Raw genomic sequence first — 22,530 nt, 5'->3', positions numbered from 1 at the left:
CCAACCCAAAGATGAAGAGTTCTTAACTGAATGTATACCCCTCCCTTCAAGGCTGGCTCAGTCCGAAACAGTTAAAATGTGCAAGCATGAATCGGATCCAGGAGTACTCTGGTAGAATTTTTCACAGAAGATTAACCACTAATACGTCGACCTGAAGCAAACCGACAGTGTATGGAGAGGTGACGGAAAGCGATATTTACATCTTCAAAAGAAAGACTACTCCTTCTCCCACCAGGGTAACCTTTCCCCCAGTTTGTGTAATGCACTCCTCGGCCATCCGTCCAAAGGAACGTGTGCTCTGAATTGACATCGTTCAGCCCAGTCCAGGCGTGAAAAGTGGAGTTTTTCATATGATACGTAAGGAATGCTGAAAGAAAGTTTCACAAGATCATTGTGAACTTTGAGGGGAAAGACTCCAATATCAAAAATACTCAGAATACATGAATTTATAAATACCGAGCATGTGATTAATGTCTTTATTATCATTTAAAAGCACTTACCATGAAAACAAACACATTCTGACCTGAGCAGCATGTTATCACATCAACTTTGGACTTTGTTTCTCATAAGAAAAGTCTAGGTATTATCTGGGTCACTGCAGATAGCTGTATAGGTTGTGCCCTACCCAAGGACCCTGGGGTGCTGGGGCCGGGGAGGCTGAAATCCACCCTACGCCCCACCCTCCATTTTGTACACCCAGATCTGGGTTATGGCTGCCTACCATCCTGCACTAAGAGGTACATTTTTCTAATTCACGCACGGTCATCCTGTACTAGTTAGCAGGTGTCCTGTTTCTATAAATAAGATAACCTGATTATACTGGGTTGGCCAAAAAGTTCGCTCGGGTTCTTTACAAACACATGAAAGGATGCTCAACATCACTAATCATTAGAGAAATGCAAATCAAAACTACCATGAGATATAATCTCACACCAGTCAGAATGGCCATCATCAAAAAATCTAGAAACAATAAATGCTGGAGAGGGTGTGGAGAAAAGGGAACCCTCTTGCACTGTTGGTGGGAATGTAAATTGAGAGAGCCACGGTGGAGAACAGTGTGGAGGTCCCTTAAAAAACTACAAATAGAACTACCATATGACCCAGCAATCCCACTACTGGGCATATACCCTGAGAAAACCATAATTCAAAAAGAGTCATGTACCAAAATGTTCATTGCAGCTCTATTTACAATAGCCAGGATATGGAAGCAACCTAAGTGCCCATCATCGGATGAATGGATAAAGAAGATGTGGCACATATATACAACGGAATATTACTCAGCCATAAAAAGAAACGAAATTGAGATATTTGTAGTGAGGTGGATGGACCTAGAGTCTGTCATACAGAGTGAAGTAAGTCAGAAAGAGAAAGACAAATACCGTATGCTAACACATATATATGGAATCTAAGAAAAAAAAAAAGGTCATGAAGAATGTAGGGGTAAGACAGGAATAAAGACACAGACCTACCAGAGAATGGACTTGAGGATATGGGGAGGGGGAAGGGTGAGGTGGGACGAAGTGAGAGAGTGGCTTGGACATATATACACTACCAAACGTAAAGTAGATGGCTAGTGGGAAACAGCCGCATAGCACAGGGAGATCAGCTCGGTGCTTTGTGACCACCTAGAGGGTGGGATAGGGAGGGAGATGCAAGAGGGAAGAGATATGGGAACATATGTATAACTGATTTACTTTGTTATAAAGCAGAAACTAACACACCATTGTAAAGCAATTATACTGCAATAAAGATGTTTTTTTTTAAAAAAAGGCATGGAGATTAGAAAAAAAAAGGATGTTATGGAAAAACCCGAACGAACTTTTTGGCCAACATAATAATAACTAGGGGCCAAAGAGAACTCTTAACCTTAAAAAGTTCTGAAAATAAAAACTATTTGTCAAAACGAAAAAGCATTAGGCTGTCAAATGATCACCACCTTGGACTGACAAACCAAAAGAGCTACCCAAATGGAACTCCTCCAGGACAGCCAGTCCCTAAGCGGTCAGCAGCCATCCACATCCACTGCGCATGCTTGGACCCAGGGGGCATCCTGGTGCTAAGTGCTCACATCACTGGGAGAGAAATTCAGAGAAAGCAGGACAAATATGGCCTCTTGCTTCTTTATCAATTCTGTGGCAGACAGGATTGTGGCAAATATCCAGAAACTCTAAAAGGCTTAAATGTACATGTTCCCCATTCCTTCTCCAGCAGCCCATCCCCATGCCTGCCACACCATGGCAGCCGCCTTCTGAGGCCAGCAACCTCACCTGCCAGGAGCTGTGGACACCAAGGACACTAGATGGGACCGAGTGAATGAGCACGGACTCTACGGGACAATTTCCAAACTCTGCTTAAACACAACTCCTGAATGCAAATAGGAAACCAAATGACTAAGCACTTGGGTTACTAATAGAAAATGTAAAATAGAAAGAAGGCCACAGAGATTATCTGTTTATTCATGAACAAACAGTTCCACGGAAGGGTCATTGCTACATGCTTACTCTTCGGCAGAGTAATAGACACCACTACACTGCTCAGAGATTTGCTTATTTCTCAATTAACTCAAAGTAAAAAAAAAAAAAAAGAAAAGAAATTTCTTATAATATTTTTCAGAAAGAAAAGAGCATGGGTAGATATTTACTTTGGTTTTTTTTTATTTCCTAAATAAGATCATAACTCTTGCCTTATCCCCAACTTGAAATGAAATGTGGAAAAGCTCTACCTGCCAATATTTCAACACTGACTTGTTTTCTGCCAAGAACCACAAAAAGAATTCAACAGCGTGTGCCTGTGTTGCCAGGAATAATGTTAGTTTATCTGAAAATTGTTCCCTTCTGCACATCTCTATGACCCAGGTTCTAATTTTGTTATGGCAAGAATCAGCTCTTTGTGGTTAAGAGAGGGAATCAGTTATTGTGTTTCTCTGCTGGGTAGCTAAGCCCAGAATGTGGTAGACCAGTTAGAGAAATGTGAGTATTATATTCCTGATTTTTTTTTATTGTGTGCTATGGTTTGACACTTTTCTTTCAGTGTCTGGCAAGCTGCTGAACTTGTCAAAGGTTCTCAGTGAAAGCCTGGTTGATTTACTGAAGAATGTGTTCCAAGAAAGCACATGGTAGCATTTATGGAGTGAAATTAACACTTAGGAGAGCGCCACACAGCATTCCAAGGTCTCTCTTCTTTCTTATCTTTTTTGAGGTATATCATTTTTTCCCAATAAATGATTTTGGAAGTCAAAGAACCTCAGAACCAAAAGGGAACTTAGAAATCATCCAGTCTACATTTTTCCCCAACGACATCGCCTAAATTCCTACACACAACAAATATGTATTGGGCATCTTCCATGCTACATACCAGTCAACATATGTAACTCTGCAGCACCCATTTCAGTACCTTCCAACAAAAGCATTTTCACAGCCCTTTAAAAGAACTCACGAAGCATCCCATCCAATTAGTTCTAACTGTTAGAATAACCTAATTTTGAGCCTACATTTGTTTCCCTGTAACTGCCACTCATGGGTTCTAAGTCTTCCTTCTTTAGTGGGACGATCCTTCAAAGTTCACATCCTCTTTTCCAGGCTGTGAAACCTAGTGTCTTTCAAACCGTCCTCACTCGCTGCTGGCTGTGGTTTCCAAACCTTCATCAGTTTAGCTGCTGTCATCTGAAAGGCCCGCAGTTGGTCAACATCATTTTTAAAGTAACTAATTTAACCTAATGTCTACTTCCAGTACGGTGGCCCCAAAAAGACCATGTGAAAGGGGTCAAGTACCTTTCTCTTGACTACAATATAATGAATTTTACAATCTGCTGTATGTAAGTGGTGTGTTTCTTCATCCTGTCCTTCAAAGCTCTGGCTTATCCTTATGTTTTATCAAATTTATTTTCTCAATTTGTTCAAAGTTCATATTGAAAACTTAGTTTTATTGCATTATAAATTCTATATTAAGTGACTAGAAGAGCAGTAAATGGAAAATGAGCAATTTCTAATTTTATTCCTGGAACTACTCTTCTTCTTTGACTCTTTGGTGAAAAAACTGGTTTGGCAGAAACAGATGGAATTGAAGCTGGAAGACCCAGTTTGATTCCCAGTCCTACCCCTTGCCCTGTAAGCTCCCTGATCTAAGGCTCCCTGAGCACATTTCCTCATTCACAAGGGACTAATGATTCCTGCTTCATAGACCTGTTAGGAAAATGGAAAGGCAACTTACATGTAAAACGCTCAGCATAAGGCCTACAGCTAATAAAATAGCTCCCAACATGTGCTTGTTTTCCCTTCCTAGTCTTTACTCTGGAACACCAAAAATTCATTTACTATAAGCAACATTCTACCGTTTTAGGGGGAAAAGTTACATATTTATGTGCATCACTGACTGTAAAACGGCCCACACACCTTGCTCTTTTTCATTGTGTATGGACACCAGATTTCCTCCAAATCCTATGCAAGCTTTTCGTGCCTCTTGCCAATTTTTTCTTTCTTCTTCAACAAATCCAAAGATTTTGAAACACTCGGATGGAAGGAGAAAAAAATCATAGGGATTAGATAAAGATAACAGTATTTGCTCTACAGAAATCAAAATGATCCATGAAGATTAGAGCTAAATATACATTTGCTCACAACCAAATAGAAATGCAAAAAAATTGTTAGTTTTAGGGCTTCCGTGGTGGCGCAGTGGTTGGGAGTCCGCCTGCCGATGCAGGGGAGATGGGTTGGTGCCCTGGTCCGGGAGGATCCCACATGCCGCGGAGCGGCTGGGCCCGTGAGCCATGGCCGCTGAGCCTGAGTGTCTGGAGCCTGTGCTCCACAACGGGAGAGGCCACAACAGTGAGAGGCCTGCGTACCGCAAAAAAAAATAAAATAAAATAAAATAAAGGAAAAAAAATTGTTAGTTTTAGGGGCTTCCCTGGTGGCGCAGTGGTTGAGAGTCCGCCTGCCGATGCAGGGGACGTGGGTTCGTGCCCCGGTCCGGGAAGATCCCACATGCTGCGGAGTGGCTGGGCCCGTGAGCCATGGCCGCTGGGCCTGCGCATCCAGAGCCGGGGCTCCCCAGTGGGAGGGGCCCCAGAAGGGGGAGGCCCGCATAATGCAAAAAAAAAAAAAAAAAAAAAAAAAAAAAAATTGTTAGTTTTATTACCCATCAGCTTTCTTTGCAAAGTTTTTTCTCGGGACAAAGGGCATGACAATTTGGGTAATACCGTCAAGTCTACTATCAATTCCCACAGAGAATTTAACATGGAATTTCCACATATTCTTGCCTAAAATTTTTAAAGTGATGAGGCAAGCAAACATTAACTTGCAGCTGAAAGATTTGCATTGCTACTCTCCACACTAGTCAGTGACGTGACTACAACTAAGTTTTCTTAGTACCTTGTAATTATAAAAATTCCAACCTTCCTTACAACCTCCTGGGACCGAGGGTGTGGCAGGGAGAGCCGTGGCATTGATACTACTATTATGGCGTTGACAAATGAAGGCATTTGGAAAACCACAGTTAATATCATTCCAGAACCCTGACAAAGAACAGAACAGTTAAGTTAAATTTACATGCTTAAAAACACTGTTTTTTAAAAAAACTTTTTTAAAAACACTTTTTTACAAAAACCACCTTTGTATTGAAGTACAGTTGATTTACAATGTTGTGTTAGTTTTGGGTGTAAAGCACAGTGACTCAGTTATATATATCAAATTCTTTTCCATTATAGGTTATTACAAGATATTGAATACAGTTTTCTGTGCCATACAGTACGTCCTTGTGGTTTATCTACTTTATATATAGGAGTTAAAAACACTTTTAAAAATGTGTTTTGTTTATAATAGCCAAGACATGGAAGCAACCTAAATGTCCATCAAAAGAGGAATGGATAAAGGAGTTGTGGTACATGTATACAATGGAATATTGCTCAGCCATGAAAAAGAATAAAATAATGCCATTTGCAGCAACCTGGATGGACCTAGAGACTGTCATACTGAGTAAAATAAGTCAGGCAGAGAAAGAGAAATATCATATGATACTGCTTATATGCAGAATCTAAAAAAAAAAATGATACAAACGAACTTATTTACAAAACAGAAACGGACTCACACACTTAGAAAATGAACTTATGGTTACCAGGGGGGAAGGGGGAGGGGGATAGTTAGGGAGTTTGGTATTGACATGTATACACTACTATATTTAAAATAAATAACCAACAAGGAAAAAAAAGATAATAAAAAGCTTACCCCCCAAAAAATAAATAAATTTTTAAAATGTGTTTATATTTTATAAGGATTCTCAAAAATGGTTTATACTACAAACATCATTTTTACACAAGAGACAAGAAAGATCTATGTGATACCCTTTTGCGCTTTCACTTAAACCAATAATAGTTCAACTTTATAGAGAGTTTACTATGAGCAAAGCACATACTAGATGTTGCAGGTTATTATCTAAATAGCCAGTAATTGCTAATAATAATAATCTAATAAACTTTATATACGAAGCATTTGCTTAGTGTTTTAGATGTATTATCTCACTCTTCTCGACAACTGATACATTCTGTTATTATTCCCATTTTACAGATAAAGACATAGAGATAAAGTAGATAGATAAACATTCTGGATACTTTCCTCATTCAGAACATGAAGACCTGTTTCATAAAATGAGAAGTGAGAAGATTGTGTCATTTAATTAGAGTAAACGTTAAGCATCCATTCTCTTTACAAATTGAACAGTTATGTTACTAAAATTAGAATTCTCCTTGATTCTCTCTCCTTTTCTTGTCTGATTTAAGCACACAACTTGCTACTTCTAGCCTAAAGATGTAGCAAATGACACGTCATACCACAAGGCAGATTCAAGAAGATTGTGATCTTGTCTACCTGAATTTGAATACATGGTGACACAGTTTTCATCATCATTTGCAAAATTGGGTTCCCCTGTGGCCCAAGCCACATAATCCACTTTGCTTCCGTCCATCCAACTGGAAAAGAAAATTCAGCCGGTTAGCAAAAATCCAATCAGAAGAGTTGGCTACAGCCTAGCGGTGGGAACAGGCAAGTCAATCAAGATGAAGACAGCACAGCATCCGAAGCAAAGAGAAGAGAGTTTTCTAGAGAGAGCAGCAGGAAACCCCTACAGGTCATGGGTGCTGCCCCGGGGAACTGAGGTCTCCTGTAGTAACTGGATGCCTGGCTCGTCTGCTTTCTTTTCCCTCCCTGGAAGAAGTACTTTTATTCTTGATGTGAGAGAAGAAACGGAGATCCCAGTTACCCTGGAAGTGCACCAGAAGTAAACATCCTCCCATAGGACTTCTTAGGCACGAGTCCCACAAAACAAAACCACCCACAGACAGACGGAGAATACAGAGTTTCTCACTGGGCCTCTTCTCTGATTTTCATGTTTACTCTGGTTTCCCCTAAGGTAGGTGAGCCAATACTCGTTTTCATAAATTACGGAAATTCGGGGGCCGTTTGTTAGCTGGAAGGAGACCAGGAGATCACCGAATTCGACCCTCTCATTTGGAGGATGGTTAAAATGGATGTGTGTCCAAAGGAGCACCACACATTTCTGATCTTTAAAAATAATGAGAGTGAGTTTGGGTCTTTCTTGCCAAAAATGGCAACAGCAGTCACGTGGAACATATGTGGTTAATACCCCTATGCAGGAGCCAGGAAGACAAACTTGCTCTTCAAACTTAGAAGAACGTGGGTACTGATGAACAAGGAAAGAAACCCCCCAAAATGTACTCGTTTCCTCCCTCCTGCAGCTTCTGCTGGTCCCTGAACCTAACGAAAAACAGTATAGTCATTCCTTTGAAGGGAAAGCATTTCAGGCAGTTGAAAGAATACTTCAAATCAGTGCTCCGAAAGCAGGAAGAGGGGCAACACGAAAGGCCCCTTTGGTTCTAGGCACCAAGGACAGTCCAAATGGGAATAAATTTTCAAATAATTTCAATATTCATATCTGTATAAATCTTCCTAGCAGACGATTAACTAACAGTTGATGACCTCCTGAAACAAAGAGAGGTGACATTTTGCAAGATTCAAGCAGAGTCTGAGTTGTTTGGGATTTATAATGCTGAAATATTTAACAGGATTTTAAAAATTGGTTTTTGTTTTTAAGGTGCTTTGTAGGTTGAGAGCCCAGCAGGATTGTTTTTTACATTTATTCAGCAGAACCAAAATCTGAAAATCACTTTGTGTTGCTCATCAGATCACTGTCCAAGGTAAAGTTGTTTTATTTTGATTTACTTACGTAAACTTTTTATCCAAGCTGATCAATAGACCAATAAAATATGCTGGTTGTGCATCATTCCTGTTGACCTAGAACATGGAAGTTTACATACAGTTCAATCTGTACTTAGATGATAAGCAAATCCTTAAATAAAACCTACAGACTAACGAGGCAGGCTGTTTGGGGACTTTTCTAAGGAGGCATTCAGACAGAAACTTTGTTGTATATTCAATGGTTTTCATAGAAGTAAAAGTATGCACATTATATAACAACCTGCATTAATATAGCAAATACCTTAAGACATTCTCTGTAACATCAGATGTCATTAGTAATTAGACACTATTAAAGACGTTCTTTAAAACAAAGTAGCCATTTGGGATTATGTGTCTAAGGAAAGACTTCTCCACCCACATATATACTGGTGCAATATTAGGAAATATCCTGAGAATTTCAAACCATGGTATATCTACGAAGATGGAGATAGGTCATGCTACACTCCAATACCTTTGTGATCAAATGAATTTTTATTCTTTCGTTACTGTTGAACTTATTTTTTTCCTTCTCTCCCTCTTACCTCCTTTCTGGAAAACAATAAAGATGCCATGAAGATTTTTAAAGAGAAAGATCAAGCCAAGGACGCTTGGAAAAAAACCAATTATACCTTCACTGTTAGCTGACAATTTCGGCACAACCAAAAAAGACTTTTATATGAATAATCAAGCTGTACTATCTATTAACCAAGAATCTGGTTAAGATTAAGACATAAATTATAATCAACTTGCACTAAACACAAAGGGTCCAGGATTGATATATAACAACTAGTTAAGAATGATAATCTTTGAAAATCAAATTAGTGAACTCAAAGCCATCAAGTCTGGATTCTCCCAAAGCCCAGGCTAAACACTGTTTCTGGGTCCTCTGATTCTCCACTGAATACTCCAGCAATCAGGTCATTCACTTCTGCGATGGCTAACACCCAGCATCCCTGCCCTGACACTCACATCTTTACCCCTGACCTTAGGAGGTTCAAATTCAGCACATAATTGGAAATTGCACCACGGGGTAGCAATCGTAGACATTGTCTTTGCTTAGCACATGTCACTGTTCCATTCTGAAATTAATCATATGCTTACATATTTCCATAGAAACTTCTTTTCGCTTTCACTTCGGATAGAAACAAGATCACCAAAATTCCTCTTGCAAAATTCTCGTGCCTTGTCCATGGTTTCCTTCTCTTTGCTAAAGTAATACTGGTAGTCTTTGTAAATAGCCCACCCATCGTCAGTGACTGGTGGATCTGAAAAATCAGTGAAAAAAAGGTGATGAATTTTATTTAGACAAATTCAAGAATCTGGTATGTATGCCACACAAAAGTGAAAAGAGCAGAGTAGCGCTATCAGAGGTATCTGCAGCTCTGAGAGCTCAGAAGGAGAAGGAAGTTGATGCCAATACAGACTGAATCACCTAAATCCAAATATCTACTTTCCACTAACTCTGTAAAAACTAGTTACTTTTCTTCTCAGCTAAGTTCCATGGATCATTATTGGGTAAAAGAACTCCCAATGTTACATTCATCAATAGGAGATGGAAAGATTGACATACACGCACCCATGATGTTTTAGGTTCAAAGAGTGGAAAGTGTGAGAAAGCAACTTTCATCTTGATCTAACAAAGAACTTGTAAAAGATGGACTTGGGTGCTTCGATGTGTAATTGAAGAACCAAGGAATTCAGGTACCAGGAGGGTTCCGAAGGCTTTTTCCCAACTATGGAATTCTATGGTTCTGTGCTATAGTAGGCTGAGTAAAAGCCCCAAAGATGCCCAGGTCTTAATCTCTGGAATCTGTGACTGTTATACAGGAAAACGTACTTTGTAGACATGATTAAGTTAAGAACCTTCAGATGGAGAGATTACCCTAAATTATCTGGTTGGGCCCTAAATGTAAATCATCAGTATCCTTACAGAGGGAGATGTGAGTACAGAAGAAGGTGGTGATGTGACAAATGAAGGAAGATGCTACACTGCTGGTTTTGAAGATAAAGGGAGGGGCCATGAACCAACAAATGCAAGGAATGCCGCTCTAGCAGCTTGTGACAAGGAAGTAGATTCACCCTTAGAGGCTCTGGAGGGAGCATGGTCCTGCCTATCCCTTGATTTCAGCCCAGGGAAACTGAGTTCACATCTCTGACCTCCAGAACTGTAAGGGAATAAATGTGTGTAGCTTTAAGCCACCAAGCTTGTGGTAGTTTGTTACAGCAGCCATAGGAAACTAATACATGAGGGCCTTGGATTTGATTCATGAAAGCTGAGAAGTGATATTCACATGCCTTACGTTTGTGCATGGAAGTATCAGTCTGGAGGAGTAGAGCCAAACTTTCATGAGATTCGCAAAGATATTAAGAACCCCTTCTCTCCACCTTCCTAAGGTAAGGTTTTTGGTTTGTTTGTCTGTTTTGGTTTTGGTTTGTTTTTTTTTTTCCATTGAGAAAGGAAAGAGGAAAAAAATGAATCTATTTTCTATTTCTATCAATATAGAAATCAGGAAAAAAGGAAACACCTACTGTCTTGAGGAGCTGGGGTTGGCTCAGGCTTTGGTATTTGTCCTGGAAAACAAAAGAAAATTAGATATAAACAGTGCTTGAACTTGTGCTATTACATATCCTTCTTGTTTCACTATTTTCACGGGTCAATATAGCTAAAAACTTAACTGCTCTCTCTTTCTCTTCCTCCCTCCCAATCTTCAATTCTCCTATCAGTTGTGGGGGAGAAGAATAAAGAGAAACAGAATTAGGAGTTAAGAGTTATTCAGACCAGGTCCAACAATACCACCAGAAATTGGAAGACAGTTTTTTAGGCCCCAAAAGTAACATCATAAAAAAGAAAGAAAAGAACGTGAGTTTTGGAATCAGAAAGTCTAAGTTCAAATCCCAGTTTGGGGGTTAAATGTCTTACCCTTAACTTTCTCAACTGCAAAAAGGAGTTAGTCACACACGTAAAGAGATGGGGTAAAATGTGAGTTACTTGTGTTTAGAAAGTGCTCAACAGATGTTCGTTTTGCAGTGGTGCATCTTATAACGAGCTGTGAAAGTACTTAAATTTTCATTATTTGAAACCATTAAATACGAACTATTTATTTACAAAATATAGTTTCTTCAAAAAACTTATTCTTGGGGCTTCCCTGGTAGCACAGTGATTAAGAATCCACCTGCCAATGCAGGGGACACGGGTTCGATCCCACATGCCGCGGAGCAACTAAGCCTGTGTGCCACAACTACTGAGCCTGTGAGCCACAACTACTGAGGCCACACAACACAGCTACTGAAGCCTGTGCACCTAGAGCCCGTGCTCCGCAGCAAGAGAAGCCCTTGCTCGCTGCAGCTAGAGAAAGCTCGCCTGCAGCAACGAAGACCCAACGCAGCCAAAAATAAATTAAAAAGAAAAGAAAACTTATTCTTACTAAATGTTTGTTTTATGAAACATTACATGAAATATTTTTCTTTCCAAGTAGTTGCTAATACTTGGACTTTGCTGGAATCCAATAAAAGGACTCAAGTTACTTAGCTTTTGGTTTAATGAATTTAACATCTGTAAGAACAGAGCTACTAATAATACAAAAGGAAATTAGTCTTTGGTAGCTAAGAGACTTTTAAAGAAAAACTGGCCACTATTTATTCTTCCATTCTGAAAACATTGGAAACACTCCTCTAAGCCAGAGTAAAGAAAATACACAGACAGACAGTAGGAGAGCGACACGGTATCTTTAGCGATGGAGCTGGAACAGTAGCCAAGGATCCCCGACAGCAGGAGGCGACGTGGTTCCATTTATCTGTCCACAGAAGAGGAAGTGATACATATTTTGGTTCAAGGGTGGACCTGTTTATCTGGAAAGAATCTGACTCGGACATGTGGAACTTTCTGAGTCACAAATCATGACGGATAAGTAGGCATTGGTCATTTGGGGCCATCAATAACATGGTGGGTCTTACAGCATCAGGGGCCTCAAAATGGCGCCAGTTCTTTGATTGAACATTTCCTTGAGAAATCCATAAGCAGCATATTCAGACTGAGGGAAACTTTCACCTATTGGATGACTAACGTGGGTCAGAGGGTGGAAACGCCCAAACAGAAACCGCACCCTCATTACTCTGCTTACAGAGTAGAACACCTACCCACTCCCATGCCTATAGGACCTGAGCAAGAACCGCAGCTCGTGGGAATTATTTTGGAGGACGTGACTCTGGTCCAGGACTCCCGGGTGGCCTTTTGATCTTCTGTTCCTTTGGAACATTTATCTGTGCTCAGCGACTTCATTCTTATCCTGTGAAATGATGGCCCCTGCCAATTCCCTTATTTTGTTTGTTTGGTTCCACAGATAAAGGGAAGATACTGGGATCACTGGAGGTTAGTTCTCCAATCTGAGATAAAGGAGAGGACAGATCATCATACCTTTTCGTATCTGGCAAATCCAGTTGTTAAGATGTTCACAGTTAATATCGTTCCAGGACATACCAGGGTCACCTTTCAACTCACCACAGTACTCAACATTTTGATAATTATTAGGTTCTCCATAAGCCCAATTTTCATAGGAAACCTATATTAGAAACATTACATTACAACCATTAGCCATTTTTATCAGCCAATGCCAATCAACCATCCAAACACAAAAGGAAAGATGTTTACATTTCTTAATCGCTTCAGTTTTTTTTCACAATAGGTTTGTTTTGCAAACAAGTTTTATGAACACAGCTGGGAAAGAAATAGCTCTCATTACATGGAAACTTCTGAAGTCAAATAGAGTATGCTATTAAGTATTATAAAATTTCTTTCCCCCTAATTAAATAGAATGGATCCAGGGCCATGAAAGTGGGATTTGTATACAGGAAAAACCTGGCAAAAAGTTCCACTTCTCAGTATTGGGAGTTCCTCAATTTATAACTCATTCTTAAGGGATAATATTTCATTGTGATACTGGAAACTTTCTTTTTACTAGAGGGGTAGGAGAGAGAAATATAAGTAGTTCTCCTTACAAAAGAAAAGACTTATGAAATGTTACTAAGGAAGCTACCAAACGTTGCCAAAGTGAACAGTGGGAATAAATGGAGGGCTGGGATTAGGTCCTCTGCGGAGTTCTCAGAGTGGAATCATAGCCCACAAGGTTTTAGAATAAGCATCATGATCTATTTTCCAGAGATCTAAATATAAAATTCATGTTAACAATGGAGCCATCAAGTAATCCACCCTACCGAGCACCTTGAAAAGTTGCTGATGGGTTGGGACAGGAAGTAGAACTGAAAGTATACAAATTCACTTCCTGTGATGATGGCCAGCATGTGCCACAGCCTCTCACTTCCCCGTTCCTGAGAATGGAGAAGTCTGACAAAGCCTAATGGTTTCTAATGGAATATCAAAAGTTGTTTCCACACCTCCTAGTCTACAAGAGGTCATAAAACACTCAATTTTTAAGAAGTCTAGCTACTTGCATACCAACTTGGCACGAGAGAATGAAGACATTATTTTATATCAATTAGGGGAATGAGTTTCCTAATTTTTTTCATCCAGTCCACCATGTTCCACCTTGGGTGAACAGGAGAACTGTCCTGGGACAGGGGCAGAATAATGGTCCTAAAGTAGCATTCATTTTGCATAGAAAAAGGTCTCTAGCTCTCATAATAACCCATCTTACCAAAAATTTGGAGTAAGCCAAAAGGTTAATACCAAAATAAATACACGATAAAGTAAGAAAATGATATGTTAAGTCAAATTACTCACAGGAGATCCATCACTCCAAGTAAAGCCCTCAGAAGGACTTCCATATGTCAGTCCCAACCAAAACAGTTCGTGGTAGCTTCCACTAGCTCTGCAACATACAAGATATAAAGGTAGCTTATGAACCAAGTTTGGTTACCTATGAGTCCTAATCCAATTTGAAAATGACCCCCAAAACATAAATTAGTTAGTACACAGGTAAAGGGATTCAATGACTAAATGTAAGCTTTATGGAACAGTTGTGCATTTTGGTACAACCTGTAAATATCCTGAAAACAAGCTGCTGTTTGAAAGAACTGTAAAGCATTGGAAGGTACTCATTCATTTAACAATATGTACTGAGTGTCTTATACGTTTATAGAGCAATTCATCACAGGATTTATATCTATAAAATTAAAGCATTTAGAAGTGAAACTAAATCAAAAAGTGCCCACGGATTCAGGATATGATATATGTATCCACAGCAGCATAAGGAGCCAACAATTCTGGAAATATGAGAATTTTCTCAACATCATTAACACCCAACGGGTCAAAGAAAGGAGTATTGTATAGAAAAGCTACTTACGTTATTAATCGCCATATTGTTTGCTGTTCCTCCTTATTATTGATACTAGCTAGATCTCCACCCAGAGCTCTACAAAAATCTCGAGATTCAAACCATGTTTTCTTCTCATGTTTTCCTTTTGTAAACAGCTAAAGGTGATACAGATTCAGAATTTATTTTACACTTCATAGCTTATCAAACCAAGAGAAATAATCGACTTTTGATGAGATTTCATTTATAGAAAAGCAAGACATTACAATGGCCCCAATTTGGGGGGTGATTTTGTTGAGAAAACCTTAGAAAATGAACTTATTTTATAGCACCTGGAGAAGTCAGATTAAAAGCTTTAGGCGTATGGGTTTGGCATACAGCTTTCTGTAGAAGATAGGATTAATTTGGTTAAGTGTAAGAAGTAGCATTGAGATGGAAGAGAATGAAAAGAAACTTGATATAGAGAAAGTAAACATGAATTAAAAAAATTTAAGGGTAATAACCTCCCTAAGATTGCGCCACAGTTTGTTATCCTGTTTAGCTTAAACAATGAATAACGCAGCAGCCTTCCAACACTTTGTTGTTATGTTCTTAAAACTGCCTTTTCCTTTTTCCTTATGGATGTATATTTTAACAACGATTGCGATTGGAGAACGTGTCACGACTGACACTTATCGGGGAGAGCATCTAAAAAGATGGGATATAAGCTAAACTAAAGCTAAGATTTATAGAATGTAGATAATGTGTCATATTATCCACAGTGATGGTATGGGAAATACCCATCAGGATGCAAACAGTAAAGGAGTTCATTGTATCCACCAACTTTTATAATTTTCATTCATTATTTCTCATGAGATGTGGTGCCCACCATTGCAGGCTCGTAGAAGAAGGGATTTGCTTCCAGTGGACTATGGTTGCCCAGTTGTCATAGAGCAACCCAAGGCAATCTTCATCTTGACCTTACTTGAGTTATCTGGATACAGGTAACTTGAGCAACTTTCCACTGCAGTAATTCTCAAGACTCCTGTGAATATCTCAAGTTGTTAGATGGTGATATAAGATTGTATTTTCTTAAATCAATTTACTAACAGCTGAATTTTATTACTAACTCTCACATCTTAATATGTACAAAGACGGTCTATATGTTTTCAAACAAACCCTACCCCAAGCACCTCTAAAACCATCATTTCTAGGGAAGCGCATATCTGGATTCGTTGAACATCCACCTGGATAACATCTGCTGGAACCCCTGGTTCACTTCCCAGCTCTGGAGAATTCTACTCCTTCTCTCAAAAATTCTGCAGCTCATCTCCATAGCCTGCCACCCTCAGGCGAGTGGCAGTGCATAGGTCGAACCTGGCCTTTGTGCAATAACTCATAAGTTTCCAGAGGCAGCAAATACCTGATTGGCTTTGCATTAGTCCTCAATCCGTTTGTAAAATCCTCTCCTGTCTTGGCTCAATACGTTCCCTTCTATGTAAATTATGCTTTTAGCTTTGACTGGCTAATCTGGATTGAACGGCTAATGAGTCTCTGTCGCTGCTAAGTAGAAGTTACAAGCTCAACTAGCCCTCGAGTCAGAGGAGACTAAACAACCTCATTCTGACACGTTAGTAACTCAGGTTCTTCGTCAGCTTTGCCTAACTGCCTTACAAAACATGCCAGGGCCATATGCCTCAAAGGACTGAACAAAAGAAGTCCAGAGGACTGGCCTTTAGAGAATAATGTCATTAAGTGGTACATAAGTACATTGCTGTATTTGGCTAAACCCAACCTTCTCTAGAAAGAATATGATTTACGAGAGAGAAAAAAAACTCAAATGCTTAATTCATTGGGGTATGGGGTATGTTTTTTGTTTGGGTGAACTTGATTGCATAAGGAGAAAATGGATGGTCCAGTCTAGGAATGTATTGGTTGAAGGCAGGATATCAAACTGTCATTTATAGGTCACTGAACGGCCATGTGCCCCTACGGGAAGTCTTTCATCTCTCATCCGGCATGATAAGCCGGGGTTAAATCAGAACAAGGGAGTATTCTCTCTAGAATCCCAGTGTGACATGATCGCAGATTCGTTTATCAGTTCACTTAGCCTAAAGCTTGGGCTCCAAGAACAGAGCCAAAATGGGATGCAATGGGCTAACATGAGGGGGAGCAGAAAATTTCACTAAGATAAAAAGAAGTGCGAGCTCATACTAGGGCAAGCAAGCATGGGAGAGAGGAAAGACGCCAAGAGTGGGAGGTGAGGAAGGCAAAGCAGGTGAAGAAAGGCTGTTGCGAGCTGTGTTTGTGGTATGGGTTGTGTTTGCTGGTCTAAAAGCAACTGGTCCTTAGCAAGGAGAGCTCGTTAAAAACAGTGGATGCCCCAGCCCCCTGCCAGATAAATAAAATCAGAATTTCTACAGGTGGAGCCTGGGCATTGGTTTTGTTTCAATTCCTTACGTGATTCTTTAGGCTGAAGCATATCCCAAATTCTTTAAGAGCTTAGCAATTGAGACTTACCTTGAAACACAAGCTTGTTTTACTGGAGGTGCCCCAATCCTCTGGACATTTGGGTTCCGGGGTGGTTGTAGGCTCTGGTGGGCGAGTTACTCCTTCTGCCCAGTGTTTGCACACAAATTTTGCCTTTTCTTCACATCTCAAGACATCCCACAAGCCCCCTGCGACCCCAGTTCTCATGGCAACACACCCGGCTTTCCGTCCTGCAGGTAACAAAGCAGAATTCACTCAACAAGTGATTGTGAAAGCCAGCTGTGTTCACGGAAGACCGTTCAAACCTGAGCCTCAAGCTGTGGGATCGAATCTACATGTGACGAGAAAATGTAGAGGAGAGATCCTGCAGCATTTGGCAACTGATTTGTGCTATTTTTGAACCATTATTTACCTTTTATTTGTGTGGCCTGTATCCCCAACTGAATTATAATCTCAAATTTCAGGGTTTTGGTAACATTTTGTATTTCTAATATCTGGCAGGGTGCCCCCCTCAACACAGACATTTAACAGTACAATAGTTTTCGTATGATAAAATTTACCATAATGACAAAAATAATGTTTGGGGTTTCTTTTCCCAAGGAAGTTGGTTTTTTTGAATTTATTTTTTATTTTATATCGCTGTCTAGTTGATTTACAATGTTGTGTTAGTTTCAGGTGTACAGCAAGGTGATTCGGTTATACACGTACATATAGCCAAAAATAATGGGGTTTTGATGTTTCTTTCTTTTTTAAAAAAAATTATTTAAGATCTGTTATTTTTCCCCCTGGGGTCCATGTAGATATCTGAAAACAGAAGTTCTTTGGACTTCAAAATGAGACACGCCTGAGCTAGAGATTTTAGATCAATTACTCAACTACTATGAACCCATTTCCTCATCTTAAAATGCAAATACTGCCACCTACCTTACAGAGTCGTGATGCACGCCAGCTTTAATGGATAAAAAAGTACATAAAAGACAGTGGGGACTACACTAAGCTTCATGGTTTGAAGCTTTCTGTTTTACTATCATCATTATTTCGAAATAGTAATTAAGATAGAGCTTTGGAAACATTAGGATTCCTTGCTGCTAAGATGAGATAGTCTTTGATTGCTGTCCTTTTAAAGGCAGTAAATGTTTAGAAGTAACTCTCAAAGTTCTGGGGAGGTATATTTTTCCCAAAGTATTTTCTGTAAGATTGCTAATTCCCTATGACTCGGGTTTGATCCATTTTTACTCCCTAAGGATGTTACAGGGTTAATCTCTCAGAGTGCTACTACTAAATGATCAACACCAGTGAAATGAAGGAGTTTTGCCTGGAGAGTAAGAATTATCACCCTTCAAAAAAACAAAAACGCGCACACAGCTCTTAATATACTGCCCTGTTCCTTCAAAATAAACTGAAGTCTTACTATTTTTCAGAATGTTCAATAATTAAACAAAAATCACACTATCCTAATTACTGATCTCTTTTCCTTATTGACAGCTGAGGATACAAATTTTTAAAACTTCTGAAGATTAGGACTTATTAGGCCAAGGAGTTAATTTGTGCCCTTAAGCTATATTATTCCTTCTTTAGCTTTTTATCCAGGCACAATGAAACACTTGCTATAAGGACGCTGAATTTCCTAAGTGCAGTCATACTGAATTATGTCATAGGCTAGACACCAGTGCATAAAGAAAGCAAAGAACCTTTCAGAGTCTACTTCAGAAACTTCTTATTAAAGAAGGCAAATCGGGCTTCCCTGGTGGCGCAGTGGTTGAGAGTCCGCCTGCCGATGCAGGGGACACGGGTTCGTGGCCCGGTCTGGGAAAATCCCACATGCCACGGAGCGGCTGGGCCCATGAGCCATGGCCACTGAGCCTGCGCGTCCAGAGCCTGTGCTCCGCAACGGGAGAGGCCACAACAGTGAGAGGCCCGCGTACCGCAAAAAAAAAAACGAAAAGAAGGCAAATCAAAATTTATAGGGGGGGGGGTGATCTTAGTGCAAACAGCCTGGATTTGGAAATTACAAAGATTAGTCTAAATCCGTGCTTATAAATTTTTCAAGTTCCAGTTTCCACCTCTTTACAATGAGGATACTTAAACTTACCTTGCAGGTTTCCTATAAGGATAAAATTAAATCCAAGGCATATCAAGGGCTAAACGGGGTAGCCCATTCAAGATATTGAAATAATGAGTCCCACATAAGCACTACATCTTGTTCCAGATTTAGCGCAGTCATAATTCCATTCATAGTTACATTGAAAAGCTTTATACCCTTTGAGGACAGTTTTAAGTTCTCAGAAGTAAGTTAACCATTTGGAATCTTTACGACCATTTAGGATTTCATCACTGTTTCATAAATACTTCAAATAGAGCGGTACCAGATAACCTAGCAGTTTTCTCTTCCCTTTTTTTTTTTTTTTTAGACCACTGCAAACTAATGGGAACATTTTTAAAAGGAAAAGCAAAAAGAGAATGAAATATGAGATAATAAAATCTAAAAAGCACAATTAATTTACATAAGTCTGTTTGGAAAGGTGCTGTGAAGGAATTACAGGCTTGGCCCGATGGACGTGTAGGGTAAATGGAAACTCAATTCCAAAGTGCTGGGACTTCCCTGGTGGTCCAGTGGTTAAGAATCCACGCTTCCACTGCAGAGGGCAGGGGTTCCATCCCTGCTCGGGGAACTAAGATCCCTCAGGCCACATGGTGTGGCCAAAAAAGAACACAGATTCTTGGTCCGCTCTCCAGACCACCTGAAACAAGACCAAAGCTCTGAACATACCTGGCATATCTGAATTCCAGTGGGTGAACTGAACCCCTTCCGCGATGGTCCACTGAAAAGTTCCTTTGTTTTGTACATCTGAAAGTCCTATCCAAAAATATCTTTCAGGCCTCAATCCAACCAAACTAGTCAGAAAGGCTTGTTCATATCTTAAAAAAAAAAAAAAATGAACTAAATTTTAGAAAAATGTGAATTTTTCTAATTATCCACATGAAAAGTATCTCAATTGTATGCCTGAGCTATACTTCAGTTGGCAAATCAAACCTATTGTGTTCTATTTACATGTCATTTAAATAATGCAAATTTTCACTAAGGAAATGTGATCTTATGAAGGAAAAATATCATACAGCTGATTGAATAAAACCATTCAAATGTACCCAAACTATTTTTCTCTGTTGCTCACCAGTCCCTCTGCTCCTCCTCAAAGTGAAAGAGAATTCAAAATGCAAAGGAGAAAACTATTGCCTTTTAAAATACATTGTTTGAAAATCAGTCCACTTTTCAAATATTTCAAATGCTCTACACAATTCTTGGTGAAGTAAGTGGAGAGATTGTAACATTATCGAGGACAATACAATTAGAAAACCTGTGTGGATTTTCCACTCAATTTCATTCTCATTTTTCAGCTCTGAAACAAAAGAGAAAATTATCAAGAAATATAGAGAACTAGAGATTCAATCTCTAGAAAGAACTGGGAGCAGAATCACAAATTCCAGCGTTCGCTCTCCTCTGGATCCCATCCTTATATTTGGCGTAATCTGGTAATAATACAATGTAGTTGGTAAGGCAAACAAAATTTGTCTTAATTGATAAAGAGACAATGACGCAGCAACATATGCAAAAAAATATCTCTTTGGAGCAAAAGAAAAGTGATGTCCAGAGTTTCCAGGAACAAAGGGAGCTGTAGATGGCTCCAGCGAGAATAGAGAGGGAAATGGAGAGAAAGCCCCAATAACAAAACATTTGTTTGACCCTAGTCTGAATAATTTCATTCCCTAAACTGAACAAACCAAAAAAATTAAAAAGTAACAACTCAATTTTTCTTAAAGCCCCAAAACCAAATTGAACCACAGAGTTAGTGAGTTCCTGAACACAAGTATCACAGAAAACACATAAGGAGAAGCAAACTTAAAATAGAAAATCTAGGGAAATCTCTATTCCAGTAGACCAAAGACCAACAGTACAGATCAGAACATGCCCCCACAGTACTTAAAAATGTATAGCTCACTTCCAGGTCGTAAGATAAAAATTATCTATGATCTTATTTTCAGAGGTTAGCATTGTATCAGGGTATTACGATGTATCAGACATTTAATTATACATGAAAAAAGAATGTTGAAAAACAAGTTCTTTTGTAAAGACTATATAAATTCTATGACATCTTTCACTTTATCAAAGAATTTTTAATATCAATAGCATCCTCTACATTTTATTGGGTCTGCGTTGAAAGGTCAATAAATATAACTTACTGTATTAAAACTCAATGATTTTTACCTATTTACTTCCAATCAAATGGACATTTTAAAAAATTTCTTTTAAGTTTCTTCTGTGCCTGATCCAGTACTTTGCAAAAAGCAGGAGAAAAAGAAAACCTAAAGAAACATGGGACTCTAGATGTTAAAAGTTACATAAAGGGCTTCCCTGGTGGCGCAGTGGTTGAGAGTCCGCCTGCCGATGCAGGGGACACGGGTTCGTGCCCCGGTCCGGGAGGATCCTGCGTGCCGCGGAGCGGCTGGGCCCGTGAGCCATGGGCGCTGAGCCTGCGCGTCCGGAGCCTGTGCTCCGCAACGGGAGAGGCCACAGCAGTGAGAGGCCCGCGTACCGCCAAAAAAAAAAAAAAAAAAAAAGTTACATAAAATTCTCTGTGTCCACATCATTTTCTGGACCTAATAATCTAGTAAACCTAGCAAAGCAAAGCAAAACAGAGAATGGAAGACTGGAAAGAATGAATAAAATATTCAGTAAATCTCTCTGCCTTCTTTTTTGTTGGAGGTGGTAGTAAAGATAGAAAGTATGATTTCTGACATGACAAATTTTACTTACTTTTTTTGCTTTAAAAAATTTGAGATCTGCTACATTTTAAAAAAGTTAGATCTCTCATGGAGCTCAATATCAAAAAAACAAACAACCCAATTAAAAAATGGGAAGAAGACCTAAATAGACATTGCACCAAAGAAGACATACAGATGGCCAAGAAGCACATGAAAGGATGCTCAACATCACTAATTATTAGAGAAATGCATATGAAAACAACAATCACCTCACACCAGTCAGAATGGCCATCATCAAAAAAATCTACAAACAGTAAATGCTGGAGAGGGTGTGGAGAAAAGGGAACCCTTTTGCACTGTTGGTGGGAATGTAAATTGATACAGCTACTATGGAGAACAGTATGGAGGTTCCTTATAAAACTAAACATAGAATTATCAAATGACCCAGCAATCCCACTACTGGGCATATACCCTGAGAAAACGATAATTCGAAAAGAGACATGTACCACAATGTTCATTGCAGGACTGTTTACAATAGCCAGGACGTGGAAGCACCCTAAACGTCCATCGACAGATGAATGGATAAAGAAGATGTGGCACATATATACAATGGAACATTACTCAGCCATAAAAAGGAACAAAATTTAGTCATTTGTAGAGACGTGGATGGTCCTAGAGTCTGTCATACAGAGTGAAGTAAGCCAGAAAGAGAAAAACAAATATCGTATATTAACGCATATATGTGGAATCTAGAAAAATGGTACAGATGAACCTATTTGTAGGGAAGG

The 22,530-nt window shown here is 39.4% G+C and overlaps 1 protein-coding gene across 2 annotated transcripts in view; it reads right to left on the bottom strand.

Moving 5' to 3' along the window:
* The window catches only part of MRC1 (mannose receptor C-type 1), a 96,295-nt gene that overhangs the window by 23,990 nt on the left and 49,775 nt on the right, over positions 1-22,530 (bottom strand). For both annotated transcript variants that reach the window (XM_024750139.1, XM_024750138.1), the window contains 12 exons: positions 19,752-19,900; positions 17,012-17,211; positions 14,543-14,670; positions 13,981-14,068; positions 12,658-12,802; positions 10,773-10,814; positions 9,345-9,508; positions 8,233-8,300; positions 6,858-6,958; positions 5,367-5,509; positions 4,392-4,506; positions 201-367 (listed from right to left, as the gene is read on the bottom strand). In XM_024750139.1, coding sequence (XP_024605907.1) covers positions 201-367; positions 4,392-4,506; positions 5,367-5,509; positions 6,858-6,958; positions 8,233-8,300; positions 9,345-9,508; positions 10,773-10,814; positions 12,658-12,802; positions 13,981-14,068; positions 14,543-14,670; positions 17,012-17,211; positions 19,752-19,900 — 1,510 coding nt within the window. The remainder of the gene's footprint in view (positions 1-200; positions 368-4,391; positions 4,507-5,366; positions 5,510-6,857; positions 6,959-8,232; positions 8,301-9,344; positions 9,509-10,772; positions 10,815-12,657; positions 12,803-13,980; positions 14,069-14,542; positions 14,671-17,011; positions 17,212-19,751; positions 19,901-22,530) is intronic.

Source organism: Neophocaena asiaeorientalis, unplaced genomic scaffold, assembly GCF_003031525.2.
Source record: "Neophocaena asiaeorientalis asiaeorientalis breed wild unplaced genomic scaffold, Neophocaena_asiaeorientalis_V1.1 scaffold4, whole genome shotgun sequence".
NCBI classification, from domain to species: Eukaryota; Metazoa; Chordata; class Mammalia; order Artiodactyla; family Phocoenidae; genus Neophocaena; species Neophocaena asiaeorientalis.
The sequence above is the reverse complement of the archived record's forward strand: the minus strand, read 5'-3'. Positions and strand labels throughout refer to the sequence as shown.